General features: G+C 41.0%; 1 protein-coding gene across 22 annotated transcripts in view; it reads left to right on the top strand.

Moving 5' to 3' along the window:
- LRRC3B (leucine rich repeat containing 3B) overlaps positions 1-16,002 on the top strand; it is a 234,364-nt gene that overhangs the window by 26,494 nt on the left and 191,868 nt on the right. For 7 of the 22 annotated variants that reach the window (XR_014580445.1, XR_014580446.1, XR_014580447.1 and 4 more), the window contains exons 2-3: positions 447-578; positions 10,351-10,414. Coding sequence is in view for 8 of the 22 variants with exons in the window: in XM_083825924.1 (XP_083682050.1) it covers positions 456-578; positions 10,351-10,414 (187 nt within the window). In the remaining 14 variants the exon portion in view is untranslated. Of the gene's footprint in view, positions 1-240; positions 416-446; positions 579-6,855; positions 6,929-10,350; positions 10,415-12,990; positions 15,500-16,002 lie in introns of those variants that run through there. The other 15 variants (XR_014580449.1, XR_014580450.1, XR_014580452.1 and 12 more) reach the window with 9 other exon arrangements.

Here is a 16,002-nt window from a genome sequence, read left to right as displayed (position 1 = left end):
TAAATTTGGCTTCAGCCTCCGGTAATCCTCTTCCCCTAGGAACACTTTATTTTTATTCACAATTGGAAATAGGAGCGTAACTGTCAGCATTTGAGGTACCCACTCTAAGTGAGTGAGGACTTTCACCCAAAGGAGTGCTCGTGAATGTATTGTTTTCTACCCATAAGCTGTTGATAGGACAGAGATTTTATTAAATTTCTGCTGGGTCCCCACGCAATTCTTAAATGGCAGAAAAATAGATCAATATTGGGAATTTATCTTCCCTGCCTAATCCCGTTTTGTTGTTGTTTCATCTGAAACTTAGAAAATATACTTCACCTGAGTTAGAGAGGCAAGCAGCTGAGTTTTGATGAATCTGTGGGTGACTGCTAACAAGGAATGGGAGGCATAGGAAACACTTCAAGCAGTTGTGATGGTAACCTTTATTTTTTTTTAACTGCTTATAGCTAAAGGTGATGACTAAATATGTCGTTGAATTCGTCCATGTGAATCCTAATAAGTACATCAGAGCACAAAGGGATATCCGAGGACAGTGCTGGTCACTGGCAAGAGTGAGGCAGGTACTGCAGTGTGCCAAGGTGAGAAACATTAGGGCAAGATTATCTTTCCTGTCATGTACTTGCCAAGCTGTAGCTCTTGCTTAGGCTGGTGCTCTAGGTTTGATGTTGCTTTCTCCCTTACACACAGTGAAGTGCAAATTTTGTGTGGATAAAGCAGGTCATGAAATTGTGTAAACTCATTGGTTAAGTCTATGCAATATTTTGGAGTCTGAGCTTGACCAGTTTCTTCTTGAGGAGAAGGAAAACAGTTCTCCTTTCATCAGCATCCTACTTTGCTGATGCTGGAGCAGTGGAGAGCTCGGCTGGCAGCTCTGTGGCTGCTCAGAGCAGTGGATGGGAAAGCAGCTGCTCCGGGGCTGCTTCCTGGGGGTTTGTCATGGTGTTACCAACCCAGTGTCCCAACAGGTCTGTGGGAAGCTGCACGCGGAAAGGAAAACCAGCATCCACAGCTGAGAGCACAGGGTGGGTCCAGCCCCAAGTTAACACTAGCACAACTGCAGCTTGCAGCTTGCCTGTGCTGCTTCCGTAGCTCAAATGCACCCAGAAATGCAGGGGTGCAAAAGCTTGCACACACACAGCAGTTGTGAAAAGCCTTTGGGAAAAATTACCTTGCTAGAAAAATTAAGATTAGTATTGAACATTTGTACTGCAGCAATTGATTGAAGCCAGGCCTTTTACTGTAGAAAACACTTTCCAAAACTGTGATGAGTCTTCTTTCCTGCCCCAGTGGGCTGTAAGGTAAAACACACGAGACTTTCTCCTGTCAGCGTGGTCATTCTCTCCCATTCTTGATGTTTCACAGGGACAGGCTGTGCGATGCTGCCTGCTAGGGCAGCAAACTTCGGTCTGTGTTGTCTTCCTCTGTACCTGATCACAGCAAGTGAAGGAGAGCGTGGGGTACCAAGCCCGGGTGGGCTGTACCTACCTGGTGGTCACCTGCCACTGCCATTACTGCCTGCCCACTGCAGTTGTCAGTGACATTGACAAACTGATGGCTGGCACCAAGTGTGTCCTTCGTGCTGCTGGAAGCTCAGGGTGCAGGCTCTTCAGCCTGGGGGTGCTCTGGTTACCAGCATCGACACAGCAAGCACAAAAGCTCCGGCTTTGTGCATCAATTCAACGGGAGACTCCATCGTACAGGCAGATCAAAACAGTGGGATTTTTTTTTTTTCAGTTGTATTCAGCTGTGAACTCTGTTCATTTCAGTATGGATAATTACTCCCAAGTCTCTTTAGTCTCTTTCTCTGTCAAAGAAATATTCCTGGCTGGGTTTCCCTAAAGTGGGACCATAGCTGGCTTTGCTGCTATTGTCTGATTAAAACTGCCATGGCTTTTGTGCTTAATTATACTGCAGAGAAGCACGAATACAGCAGGGGACTAAACTGATTTTTTTCTCAGACGGGTATTTAACTATCTGTGGCAGGTATCAGCTCCTACATTAGGTGGTTTTCTCATGCCTGCAGTCCCTGTATGGATTCAACTCTGAGTGCTCTGCTTCCTTGCTAAAATTATCTTTACTATGTTCTTTCAGCTTCCCCTGGAAAATAACTGGTTGGAAAACTTCAGCTGGCACATTTTATGTCGGGTTTTATAAAAGCAAAATTATTCAAAAATTATGGATTTTGTGACATGTAGAAAGGCAACAGACATTTTTATTGAAGAGGTTGACGTATGTGGCACAAAACATTTCAGGGGATTGGTGTTAAATTATATTTCATTTTGAATTGACAATATTCAGAAAAAAAATGTCATAACAAATATTTCAGGGAGCCTAAGTGAGTCTGTCTTTGAGTTTTGCATGGCTATTAAATCTCCCATTTTAAGTTTTTCATTGCAACTTTTTCAGGGCATTTTCTTGGCAAGTAGCATAGACAGTTTTCAGTCAGCTTTATTATATTATTATGGTGTTAACTTGTGAGGCATTTTCAAACGTTTTCATAAACTGGTGGGACAAAGTCATGACCACAAGGACAAATTTTGTACGTGACCACTGAAGACCCTCAATGACCAGTCTAAAAATCTGGCACAGCTATAGCCTAACTCTTAAATAATGTCTTCCATTGCAGTTAATGCACGTCCACTGAAGCTGACAAAATCCTGGGGTCCTTTCCACTCCCAGGATGTTAACATACTGCTGGGCTCTCCTGGAGATGCTGGGGGCTGCTGGTGTACATAGTCCCTTGTGTTGTGAGTTCACAGTGGTAGGGGAAAATCAGATCTAGCACCTATTTTGTCATAGCTACTTATGAACAAATCTAACAAAAATCAGAAACTTTCATTTGGATAACTTTGACAGTTCATGGTGGTCTGGTCCAAAACACTGGACTACATTTTTTTTTTCTCTCTTTCTTAGTGGAGACTGATTATTCCACTATTTCTATATTTTCTGTATTTGGGATTGCATTTTGGGACTGGGTAGTCTGTGCAATGTGAGATTGGAAATCCACTCCTGTGGATAGAAAAGCACCTTTGGTGGAATGCTAGTGCTTCTGAAGACTAAGAGTGTCCTCTCTAGAGTAGTCCTCAAACCTAAGGGTTCATCTCTTCTGTCTCCATGTAGCAAATTACAGATTTGCTTTTCCCGACTCCTGCGTTCCTGTGTCATGCCACACTGACTTGCCATGGACCGGACTATGCAATACCATGCTTTCTGGACTACTGTGTTTTCTGCATCCTGCTTCCTTGTTTAAAGCTGCTTAAAAAAGTCAGACACTACTGCACCTGGAAAAGCTTGTGGCTCCTGGATAGACAGCTGTGTGCCATCTTCATTGTTTTCTCTCAGATCTACTCGTAGATGATACTTAGGAGGCTAATAGGAGAGGAGATCACAAAATGAGGACAAAATTCTTTTGTTGTGACGGGTGTTTACTCTTGAAGGTTTCAGAAACACCTGAAGAAGCTATATCTGCTTAAGCACTGATCCCAGATATTGTCATTGATCAGAAGATAGTTTATCTGTTCTGCTAACTAAATTTTACTTGAGACGATGCATCGTTTTACATTGTTTTGTGATATCTAAACAGGTGTCTGGCTCTCAACCTTTCTCCAAAACTGTGTACTCTGTTTAGAAAACACCATTTCCCTCTCCAGCCTCACTAGAGGTTTGTTTATTATTAAAGAAAAAATCTTTGTGAAGCACTGTTTGGTGCTGGCTGTGTGTCAAATATATATATATATATTTATAATTTTTTTTTGGTATGGGGAATATGCTTACTAGAATGAAGCAGATAGTTCGGAGAAGCATAGCGCAATGATGAGTGAGGCTTGGTGAGACTGATTTTAGAGGAAAATGTAAAACAGAGTTTTTTTGGTTAAGTGATGACTGCTAGAGCGTGAAAGGAGAGCATGCAGCCAACCTACAAACTCTGAAGGAGTACAAGGATGTAGAGATACCTCTTTACGTGGTAAAATAAGAAATCTTTTAAGTGGTATGAAATTTAAGTAATGGGAAGTGGTAGAGAATCTGGAAGTAGAAAATCTCAGGTGAATCCTGGGAGTCTGAAGAGAATCCTCACCCTTGAAAAAAATCTTTGGCAACGAACACTCAGTTTGCTGTTTTTCCTATGATGTTCTGAAGAAAAAGCTGCTCAATGAGTTATTTACTTCATTTTACTTACATGAGGGTAGGCAAAACACTCCGCCAAGTGTCAGGGTGGCAGCCTGCCTTCCTGGCTGGCTGGAAGGCAGCTGCCTGTGGCACCTCAGACTGCTCAAGGCTTCACATGGCGCTGCTGGGAAAGGGAAGCTCTTATTCCCACCTTTTCATGAGTTTCAGCATGGGTTGTGTCTTTACCTACATTTCAAGATACTGTGTATCACCTGCACTCCAGTGGCAAGTGTGGCATTTCAGGCTCACTGGTGGCTAAGCTGACCTGAATTACTGTGTAATCGTTAGTGGCTCTCCCTTGCACTGTGACAATATGGGTAGAGAGCAGGAATAAATTCCTTCCTTAACTCTGTTTAGCTTTTTCCTCTTTAAAAATAAGTTCTTTGAGTACCCCAAAGTATTTAGCATTCTTTCCCTGAATAAAGGGAAATAAAAGTGAAGCATCAGGACGCCTTTTGACTTACTCTGACATTGTTTGTCCTTTCCTTGGCACCGTCATCTGTGTTTCACTAGCTTGGATTTATCTAGGGATGATCATGTCAATGATATGTATATTTATTGCTTATTTTTGCTCTTCATCTTATCTTTTTTTTTTTTTTCTGGTCTCTGCATAAACTTGTGGCAGCATTGCCTGGAAAGTGTGGTGACAGGGACAATTTTCTTTAAAATAAAAGGCAAAATAATGCTGGGCATTGGAATTACTCCAGGGAGGAGCCTAGCCTGCTGTCCTGGTATTGTTAAAAACCAGATGCTGCTGTAAGTGCTCTGTAACTGCTGATCCTCACCTCTGAGAGACGAAGAGGCTGCTCTACATGCAGAAACCTCCCTGAACCTTAGGGCAGAAGTGTCATAGCAGCATGTCCTGCTGCTGGGGAAACATGGGGGTATGTATTCATAAGCGTGCTGGGGACCTGACCTGCCTGGCATGGTACAGCTCCAGCTGTGAGGTTTCCATAGCATTTATGATGTTCTCCCACAGCTTTTTAAAAAAACTTCACGTTGTTTTGTGGTATGAAAATTCAGACACCCAAACATGACAGCTATACAAGACATCTCACAGCTTTGCTGTGCCGCGTCCCTTCCATGGTTATAGGCTGACTATCATCCTGAAATTCTAGTTAGGATACAAGGATATCACTTAAAAAGAAAAAAGAAAAAAAGCCTTTTTCATTCAGAATGAAAGCTGTAATTATGATCTCACAGAAAATTATTTGGAATCACAGAATACTCTGACTTGGAAGGGGTTCACGAAGATCATTGAGTCCAACCCCTGGCTCCACCCAGGACAACCAAAAATCAGACCATGTGTCTGAGAGCTCTGTACAAATGCTTCGTGAGCTCCAGCAGGCTCAGTGCCATAAACACTGCCCTGGGGAGGCTGTTCCAGTGCCCGACCACCGTCTTGGTGAAGAACCTTTTCCTAACACCCAATCTACTTCAATACAGCAGTGAAAAGAGAATTGTTATAAAGATTATATTATAAAGAAATATAATCCAATCTGCTTAATCAAAATTCTACATAGGCAAGTTTAAGAGGAAAAATATCGGCTACAGTAGGATTTAAACTATGCTTACAGATTTCAGAATTTCAACTGATTTCATTTTTATAACTAAATTTTATATTTTTTTCTAAAGAATTTAGTTTTCAATCTGTATTCCAAATTAAATTTCAGTTGTGAAAATATCCCTAACAATTTACCATTATAATGAAAATTATAATTTTTAAAGAGATCAGTTTTTGATAAGATTAGTGATAGTTATAACTATGAAATATATACCAAATGTGAAATATGAATACAAAATTTGAAAAACGTTTATTTTAGAAAAAAAAATAAAAAAAAAGCTTCTTAATTTAAAATCAACTGACTGGGATACTTACCAAAATATTCTTTATTAAAATATTTAAGTTTAAATGATTTGTTTTCTTTTATCAAAAATTTAGCTTGTTTTGGTAAAGGATTGCTTTTTTGACATATGTACTTTTTTTTTTTTTAAATATCAGATTATATAATGCTATATTTTAAACGCTACTTCAACTTGAATTGACTTTTTACATATTTTTAAATGTAATGCATAGGGAAAAGACAAGCCAAAACATTTCAACACTTTACAATGAAAGTAAAATAATTAAAAATTATTGCTGTTAAAAGTTTTGATCACCTGGACGCATCTTTTTTTTGTCCAATTTTTCTGTTTTCCGATTCTGAGCTAGAAAGAATGCTGATTCTCAGAACAGCCTTTCTTGATCAGATGGAGTTGTGCTTCTGATCTTTTAAAATCCCCTCTAACTGAATGCCTCTAAATAAAACAGTAATATTTCTAAATATCTCAGTGTAACCAGATGTAATTATTCTTAATAATCATGTTTTTTTTAGCTTTTTGAAGATACATTTTTCTCTAGTGCTAAGCAAATAGTCATTACAACATCTTTTTACCTGTAATAAAATTTTAGAGTCATTAATTTTCTTTTTTTTTCTTTAATTCAGTTTTTAAATTATTATTTATTTTTCATTAATTTCAAACAGTGTTTCAAGCCCTTCATTAAATTGTAATCTCCAGCCTCAGGAACCACAGTTACTGTCACATTCTCATTCATACCAATCACCTTATTATGGAATAAATAGGCAATGATGAAATGTTCACTTCTCTTTACACATTTCTTTTATATTCATTTTGTACTCTGGCCAGCAGAAAGTCTTCCAGGGCCTGGGGAGTTTGTTCCCCTAGGTCAGCCCTTGAAAATGGGATCCCGGGGAGTAAGGTAAGTATTAAGCTTTTTTTTTTTTTTTCCCTTCTTTTTTCCCATGGCATGTAGTATCTGTAAAAATAACATTGCTTTATTTGATCACTGTGAGAAGATGTTTTGACTCCAGTTCCCAAATGTACCTGTGGTGCAGACAGAATGAAAGCACAAACCAGCCAGTACATTTTTATTATGTATGGTGTCAAGAAATAAGCCAGAGTTATTAATGGTATTTGTTCTGGTCATAGAATTAAATCCTATTTTAATCTAAGGGGGAGAGTGAAGGAAAATTAATAGTATTTGTTCTGAAATGTGGTACTGCACTCTACATAGCTGAGAACAGCCTGGAAGTTTTCTCCTCCTGAAAAATAGTTTGCCTACTACATATTATCAATATGAATTCAATTTGCAGAGTAGCTCTATTCCCAGAATGGTACAATCTCAAAAATAATAACTTTCTGCTTTCTCCTTGCCAATCTCCACTCCAGCTCGTGCTGGTGCATCACAATGCGTGGTGCAAAGCTGCCTCCTCACTGCACCAGCACAGAGCACCTCACCTATAAATTGTGAAGGAACAGGCTGTACTATCTAATCTCTGCTTTGACCGGGGTATCGCTCTGACCATGAGAGATTATGATTTACTGTCTCAGGCAAATGTGAAAGAGGTTTATGTGGCACCTCCGTGCTTAACAAAACCCAAACCACTCAGGTGGGTCCACCTCGCAGACTGGAACCTTCCCCTTTGTTGTCCTTTCCTAAATGAGGGTGAATATGTGAGAGGGTCAGACAGCAAGTCAGCCAGGGACCTTAGCTCCTACAATCTGAGCTCCTGTGTCTTTAATGAGAGAATGACGTGGTTTCTGCCTCCTTGCTTTGATCACTGGTGCAAGTGTGGGGAGAGACACACAACCAGCATCCTGGAAACCTTGCTTACTTCTGAGGTATGGCACAGTACTTTGAATTTCAGAACCAGGTTAGAGAAGGGTCCTCTCCTGACGCATGGTTGTTCATCCACAGAGAAATCTGAATGCCACACATTCAGCTGGCGTCATCTCCCTCTGCCCATGGACCGTTCACCCTTTCTTCTTTTTCTCCTGCAATTCCTGTCAAAGTCCTGTTCTGCTGAACTCATGCCAGGGAAAACCTCTCCAAAGATAGCTCTTTTTTTTTTTTTTTTTAAATCTCCTAAAATAGCTCCTCCATTGTTTCTTGCCCGTAGGTATTCAGCTGAAAGATGGCTAACTTAGAGCAGGAAAGCTCTCTGAGAAGCTTGTTAGAAGATGAACAATTTTCTTCTGCAAGGGACTATGGTACACACATGATGACTAAACATCTATTTCCCTGTCTTGGTGGTCTGATCAGGCTTGCCCTGAACCCATATATTTATAACATCATTCAGTCGTGTTACTGATGCCATGTCCAGTGGTATAGGTTAAACTAATTATGACTAAATCATTAACATAGTTGGCCAAATCCAGCCCTAGTTGTACACCTGGTTTATGCCAAGACTGAATTGAGTCCAGTATCAATAACAACGCACCTTCACAGATGTCTTTTAATGAAATACTGTACTGAATTTATTCCTTGTTTTATTTCCTCAACAGTATAAGAAAAGTAATTATGTTTTGAAGCTAAATCACTTGGCTGGCATGCACCGTGTCAGGTTCAATGCTAATTATGCAGCTTAAGTCCAAAATAGAAAAGGGTTGTAAACCATAAATTGAATCCTGATAGAGACACTCTTTGTAAAGCTTCCACCTTCACTCCTTGTTGCTCCTGTTCCAGAAGTCCTAACAGGTTGGCTGTCCATCACTGCTGACTGAACTATTTCTGGTCAAGGACTGGAGTATTTGGCACAGGAAAACAGATGGGTGTCTAGTGCAGTCCCCTGTTGTGACATTTAGTCCCCTGCACAGAGCAGTCTGTGGTGAATAACTTCCCCATGCCCCCTGTGCATGTGAAGCACTGTTGGTGAGGGATTTCTCAGTCCCAGCACTTGCTGGGCACTGTGCAGTGCTTGCACTTTTCTTTTTAAAAGCTCTTTCAGAACTACACTGCTGAGAGAGTTTGAAACCTTCCCCTAACTTGCAGACTGATGTAGGCTTGTTTTATATCCCTTTGTTCTTGGGTCAATGCAGCCTTGCAGTTTCATTAGATTTATAATTGCTGATGTTTATTCATGTCTTATTCATAAAGCTCTTGTATCCCTGCCCAGTCTTCCTTTTGCTGGCATATATGCCAAGTTCTTCTGATATCTTCTTCTAATGGTCCTACTAGCTTTTCACTGCACTTCTTCCAGTTCAAGATTATCTTTGCAGTAAAGTCTTTTATTGCTCTGAGAGGGGTAAAGTGAAAGGTAATGCTTCTGCCAACAGCTATTCATGCGTGTAGCTTTATGTGAGTGAGTAGCATCCAGTACTGTAGTCATTGTCCTTGTCTACCTTGCAAAGTTACAAGTGGTTAGAGAACTGGCTTTAGCAAGGTGAGCTCTATTTCTGCTGGTTATTTCTTGATATTAGCTCTACTGCTGCTGAGATTCAGAACAACCATGCTGTGTACAGGCTCAGGACGTTTGCAGTTGTGCTGAGCACTTGTTCTTGCTCAGCTCATCCAGAATACATGGTCACGCTAAGTTACCAGGTGTTGCTGGGACTGTGTGCACAGGCCCAGGAAGACTGCTTGCGTGCAGTGTTACTCCCTTGCAGCACTGCTCAAGCACTGGGCTATGCTGGTGAGCAAAGACAGCAAAGACTTTCAAAAGTCTTTGAGGGCTTGTGTGATGGAAAGCCAGTCTGAAGATTCAAAGCCATTTCCCCCAGTAACTTGTGAGGCACAGCCATGCCCTGCTGTTTTACTCCCAGTTACACTGAAGACAGTTGAAATTAGTTTCTGCAGAGAACCATGCATAGCACACCGGCGGCTCAAAGTCCCTCAATAACATGTGAGGAGTGTTACTAACTCTGCAGTGGGATGACTTTCTTCTCATGTGCATTGAAATGTGGAGAAGGAGTGCAATCCTGAGAGTCTGGAGGCTTAAAAATGTGGGCTGAGCAGTCTGAGTGCCAGACTCAGAGGCCCATTGGGCATCTGTCCTCCAAGCTCCCTGCTGTGATTTTGTTCCCTTTTTATCTGCCCCTTGCCTGCCCTGGGGTGGCTGTTCCCTGCTCGCCGACAGACCCAAGGGAGGGTGATGCTGAGGTAGGGGAATGTCTGTCCTTCCACTGCTGGTGCTGAGATTTAAATGTTGGCTGGAAATGACAGGGAAATTTTTAGAAGGGTGCATGTGGAAAGCTTCATTGAGCACTGAGGTCACAGGTAGGAATCGTGGGACTATCAGACTCCTGAGTCACAGCCATCTCTTAGTTCATCTCTAAAGGCTTTTCAAGTGTAAAGGTTGAAAAACAACCTGGGTAGGACATAATGATGTTTTTTTTTTACAGATGCATCATATCCCCGAGGACTGCAGTAATAGTAATGGAGAAGGAAACAGACGAAAATATAATGGTGAGTATTAAGAAGAATTTGTTGGATTTTTTTTTCAGAAGTCCTGTAAAATCTAATTCACAGAGCATAAGCATTAATTCAAAACATTTGCTCCCTCTATACTATTGCTACCTGATCTACCTGTCTTTGTTGATATATGTACTGCAGATACAGATTTATTTCTACAGATAAGTATTTTTGTATTTTGGTAATAAATTCTTTTCAAAAGAGTGACTCCCCAGGACTGAGGTCCTATGGTCTGATTGATTTAAATGCTTGTATGAGACTCTGCTTTTGCTGTCTGGCAAAACAGATGACATAAATTTGACTCTGGAGCCAAATAAATTGAGGAACTGTACTAAATTGTTCTAAAGAGGGAAGATGTATCATGAGACAGCTAATAATGCATACTCAGGGTGTAAGATATAAAATAAATGAAATCCTTATGAACACAGAGAGGTTGTAACCAACAGTAGAGTCTGAGCTACTTCTGAAAATTACCCACTACACAGACTGCCTCACGTATACCTCTGCTCCTTTGGCATAAGTATTAGATCTACCTAACTGTGTGTGTGATCACGTGTCCTTGTGGCACAGGAGTTACAGAGAAATAAAACAAATGGAAAGTAGGTGTGGGTGCCAATGCCTACAATACTCAAATTTCTGTCAGCGAGCACTGGACATGGACAAAAAGTAGGTTTAACATCTGAAATTGAACACCCCAAATCTGACATGTCAGACTTGCAGGAAGTTTTAGAAAATTTAGTGTATATAAAATATTGAACTGAATAAAAGAGCTGCTGACATTATCATCTTACTGAGGCACAATGGTTCTACAAGAATATAAAAGCAAATTGCTCAGTAACATCTATGCTTGAGCAAGCACTTTTGGTAACAGTTCTGTAAGAACAGCAATGAAGATTGGGGAAGAAGGCATATCTGAGGGATTTCATCTTTCATATTTGTTTTACAATTATATATACATATATTTCCATTCTATGCTAGTTATGTAGGATTTTCTTGTGAGCACGCTTCTTCCTAGATCTTGTTTCTTACTGGACAGTGTTCTTGGCTGTCGTCTAACATTCTAGTTTAAATGTGATTGTAATAGAAATGTTACAACTCTGCTCTGCAGGCCAGGAGAGGCTTGCTGGAGGTCTAAACTTTAACAGTACAGCCATATTAAAAACTATTTTAGCAAAACTTCGTTCTAGATAAAATAGTAAACTAAGCATCACAGATTCTGTGCCTTGCAAGTGATACCAAACAAACTGTTTCTAAAAGTGCATTGCTAATATTAATTAGGAAAATGGCAATGAAGAAGAGTAAGAACATTTCTTCCTTTTCTTATGATCAATGGCAAAATTCCCTGAACCTCAATGAGACAAGGACTGGCTCAAATGTTTTAACAGTAGCTATACCAACATAACTAATTCATAAAAGAATAAATATCCCAGTGGATTGTTTGATTCAGTTTCATGTCACTTCAGGCTTATTCCAGAGAAATGACTTTACTTTTTCTGCTTTAAACTGAAGTAGTGCATTGTTGGAGAAAAGCCAAACCAGAATGGGCCTATGCAGCTCATTTTTATGGAAGAAATGCAACCAACATCACAGGCAGAAGCTTTTCGACACACATTCTTCTTTAAAAAAAATAGAGAGAGTAATGCAAATATGTTTTTTTCTTTTCCCTAATTTCTGATCATTTTCCTCAGTATTCTTGGGGTACTTTCTAATTGACATGTGGTGCATCAAAAGTGCAATCATTTCTGGCTGAGAACTGAGAAATGCTGGGTGCAGCAGGGATTTGAAAATTCCTGAATTCCTGCTGCTTTCTGTAGCAAGAGCTGCAGGGCACTCGGGCCCGTTTTTTAGCACCCACTGCCATCTGAGTGCAGATACTTGTAGCACATCTGATGAGAGCAGCCCAAGCCAAGTGCATTGGGCTGTGCTCGTAACCTTTTCATTCCGTGAGGTGGCTCTTTAGCAGGTAGGATGTGCAGATGCTTAGATAGCTGTCTGGGGCTATTATTTAGACACATCTCACAGACACTAAATGTGACCTAACAACTCATCTTCTTTGCGTTAAGTGGTTTAATCAGATACGAGATGAAAGATGGGTACAAGCTGGAAACAGAAAGGGACTGCGAGCCTGCCCGAATGCAATGTTTGCTTCTCTCAAAATGTTGATTGAAAAGAAATTTAAGATAATATAGCTAGCAAGCCTGATTTTTAAAAGACAGAAATCCAGTGGAATAAATTTAGAGTAGGTGTCTTTCAGTCTGCTTTTTACTTGGTTTTCTCAGCATTAATACAGCACCAGACATACTTTACTGCTCCTCTCTCTGGTGGGTGCTAATTGCATGAGTGTAATCATGTCTTGTGCCTGCTATAAGGAGACAAATGACCATAATCTTTAATGTTTAGGCTAAAAGTCACTAAGGAAAACATAAAAGCAGCTTTTTTATGTCATTAGCATGAGATACAAAGAGTAGGATCTCCGTTGTTCTGGAAAGGGTGTTCTAATTGCAGATAGGGAGCTGCTTCCTTTAGTTTGTGGGTGTGCCAGGACATGAATGTCTCTTGCTTCTCCACAGGTGCAGCTCTCCTCCCTGCTAGCTGCTTGCGTTACTTTGCTCTGCAGGTGCAGGAGAAGCCTAGAAGGGACCTGACAGGAATTGTGATTTCCTTGGAAAAGACTAAGGAGCCTCTCTGGTTGTCCCTCAGTCCTGTTACAGAGCAGAATTGCAGCAATGGCACAGTATAGTCCTCCTGTCGATTTGTTGTCTCCTACCAAATGTGGCTATTTGAGACACCTAAACTTGTCGAGAATGGAGATGTACATACTGGCCTGCCTGGTTAATGCTGACAAACTAGCAAAGGGAAGGAATACTGTGGAGGGATGGAGGTCTTAGAGAAGCTATGCTCAAAGAAGATCAGGAGTGTGAAGGCATGGAACAGGATAAATACGGCAAGAAGGCAGTTTGCTGCGGAGTTCAAGACTTTATTTTTTCTGCTACTTTGTTGTTCTGGCCTGTCCCTGTGCTTTGGGGCATCTCACCTTCTGCCATCAGCTAAGAATTGATCTGCAGTGTTGAGCCAGAGAACCACAAAACCTTAGTTACCAGTTGTGGTTTGAGGATGGTAATTTGGACTTCCACATTTAGTGCTGAGACACATTGGCTGGGAAAGTAGAGGAGCTGCTGAGCCTGTTAAGAGACCCACAGGGGAGAAAGTGCTCAATGAGATAGTTTGAGAGCTGTAAGTTGTTTTGGCAACCCCTATTAGACATGGCCCCTTTTTATTACTTCGGTAGCTATAGAGGAGTGCAATTTGCTTTTAATTACTGTATTAGCGAATGTATCAGTAGGGAAACTGAAAAAAAAAAAAGTTGCTGAATTTCTTTCAGAACTGTTCTTTGTGACTCTAGGAAGGAAAAAATATTTGGACAGAAAGAAATTATGCTCTAATGAGCCCCAAACAGACACTGATTCAGAGACTGAGAGGAAAATAGCTATTCTAGATAGCAGAGTGCTGGCCTCTAGCACACTCCTACAAAGTGGAAATAATAGCCTCTTTCCATTGTAATTTTAAAATTGTACCTCAGTGCTGCTTCTCTGATGTTTTGTGATAGATGCCAAGACTGGAGACTGCTCTGCTCCAAGTGTGAGTCAGATAATAAAGCAATTTCTGAGCTGTAGCAGCATTGCACCTTTTCCTTTTTTTCCTCTGAGAGATACTGTAAGGCTGCATTATCAAGATTCACCCTTCCAGGCCAATATTTTATTTTTAAATCATCCTTTAAAATAACCTGTGAGTCCTGAAGGGGACATCTTATCTCCCATCACGGGCATGTCTCCTCAAGAATCTGAAAAATGCTGCACACATTTTCTTACCTTGAATCTCAAACAAAGAAAAGAAATTCAGTAGATTTCCTGACCTCTTAATCTTCTCACTGAGAAACTTCCGAACGCTAATGATCATTAAATCGCTCTTGCTGTGTTGGTGTGTAGCACTTCAGTCAGCAGTCCTTCCAGGATCAATAACAGCAGGCAATCTACTGTGGCTTCTCCAGTGTTTACATTTAAAGATAATACCCACGATGCCTGAAAAATGAAACGTTTCATTTTGAAGGTGTCAGGGCTGGGAAAGCTCTTAAAAATGCTTTTACAGCCTGTGAAGTGATCGAAGTGTTGGGCTGCACTTTAGCCTCCCCGCTGCCCAGCCAGGCGCTGAGCCGCGGAGGGAGCGCGGCTCTGGGCAGGCTGGCAGCGGGTGTCCCCGCGGGCTTCCCCCGTGAGCGAAGCACGGAGGGTTGTGCAAGTGCAGCTGCCAATAGGAAGCACCGAAGGAAGAAATGAGGCAGCTGAAATGAAGGCAGGCAGCAAATTATGATAACATCTGAGGACTTTGTTTTGAAGTGAAAACCCTCACGCAACCCATTGCGCTGCAGTAGACAAGATGGCTTGGTTGTTCATGCGCCTCTAGCTATAACCTCGGAGTAAAGGAGAACGTTAAGCCAGTTAAAAGAAGGCTTTTCCAAGCTTTTACTGAATTACTGTGGGGCTGACTGTATGATTGCACACACCTGGTGTTTCCTAATTTCTTAATATTTGTTTTAGAAGCTACAACAGTGGCCCCTCAACATCATTTTTGATGAAGTATTTCTATACTACGTTATCTACCAGCAGCAAATTTGCCAGACTAGCAGTTTCAGCTGAAGTCTCTACTGCATCCCACAGGGAATATATATATATATTTATATATTTTAACCTGCCTGACAAGTTTCAGCCAAAACGGTTTGGCTGATTCTTAATTCAGAGGGAGTTGTGTCATTCTGTAATGTTAAAACAAAAATGGTGATAAGAAACTCTAGGGCTTCACAGAGTTTGGAATTGGAAACTAATGAGTTCAGCATGGTTAGAGGGAACTGGGAGGCAGTGGCAGGGGTATGATGCCATAGTCTGGGGTAGGAGACCTGGAAGGTTTGGTGCACTAGCATTTGACTCACAACCATTATGTGTGAGAATAGCTTGGGGCTTCAGTTCTCCTTAACTCCTTGAGCAATATCTGAATCTGACAGAAAAGCTTTTGGGCAGAAGAACCAGTTCTATACTGCTTCTTGAAAACATTCAGACTTTCCTTTAATTTCTTTTCCATCATTTTGATATTTCATTTACTTTTGCTTCTTCTCTCAGAGACCTTGATTTAATTCTTTTGATAGACAGACACTGCTGAGCACTTTCTCCCTCACCTTGCAGAGATAAGTATGTTGCAGTCTCTGTGCTCCTGCACGGAGAGAGCTGGGAAAGCAGCATAGGGGATGAATCCATTGGAAAAACAACAACAACAAACTGAAAAAGCAAGCAGAAGAGCAAGGACAGAAAACCTCTGATCAGAGTTTGTATTTCAGTTCTGCTCTATATCCAAGCTGACAGAGATATCTTTTCCTTGATGTCTGTTCCTTCCAAATATCCCAGTGGGACAGCTGACATTGCAGCAGGGGCAAGCCAGCTTCCTACAGACCGTTAACATATAGTGGACGTGAAGAAGGGAAAGATTTCACCTTCTGGCCTGAAATGGGCAACAGCTCTCCCCTGCTAGTGCCT

Source organism: Anser anser, assembly GCF_964211835.1.
Source record: "Anser anser genome assembly, chromosome: 2".
In the NCBI taxonomy this organism is placed as follows: Eukaryota; Metazoa; Chordata; class Aves; order Anseriformes; family Anatidae; genus Anser; species Anser anser.
This window is presented reverse-complemented; position numbering and strand designations above follow the sequence as displayed.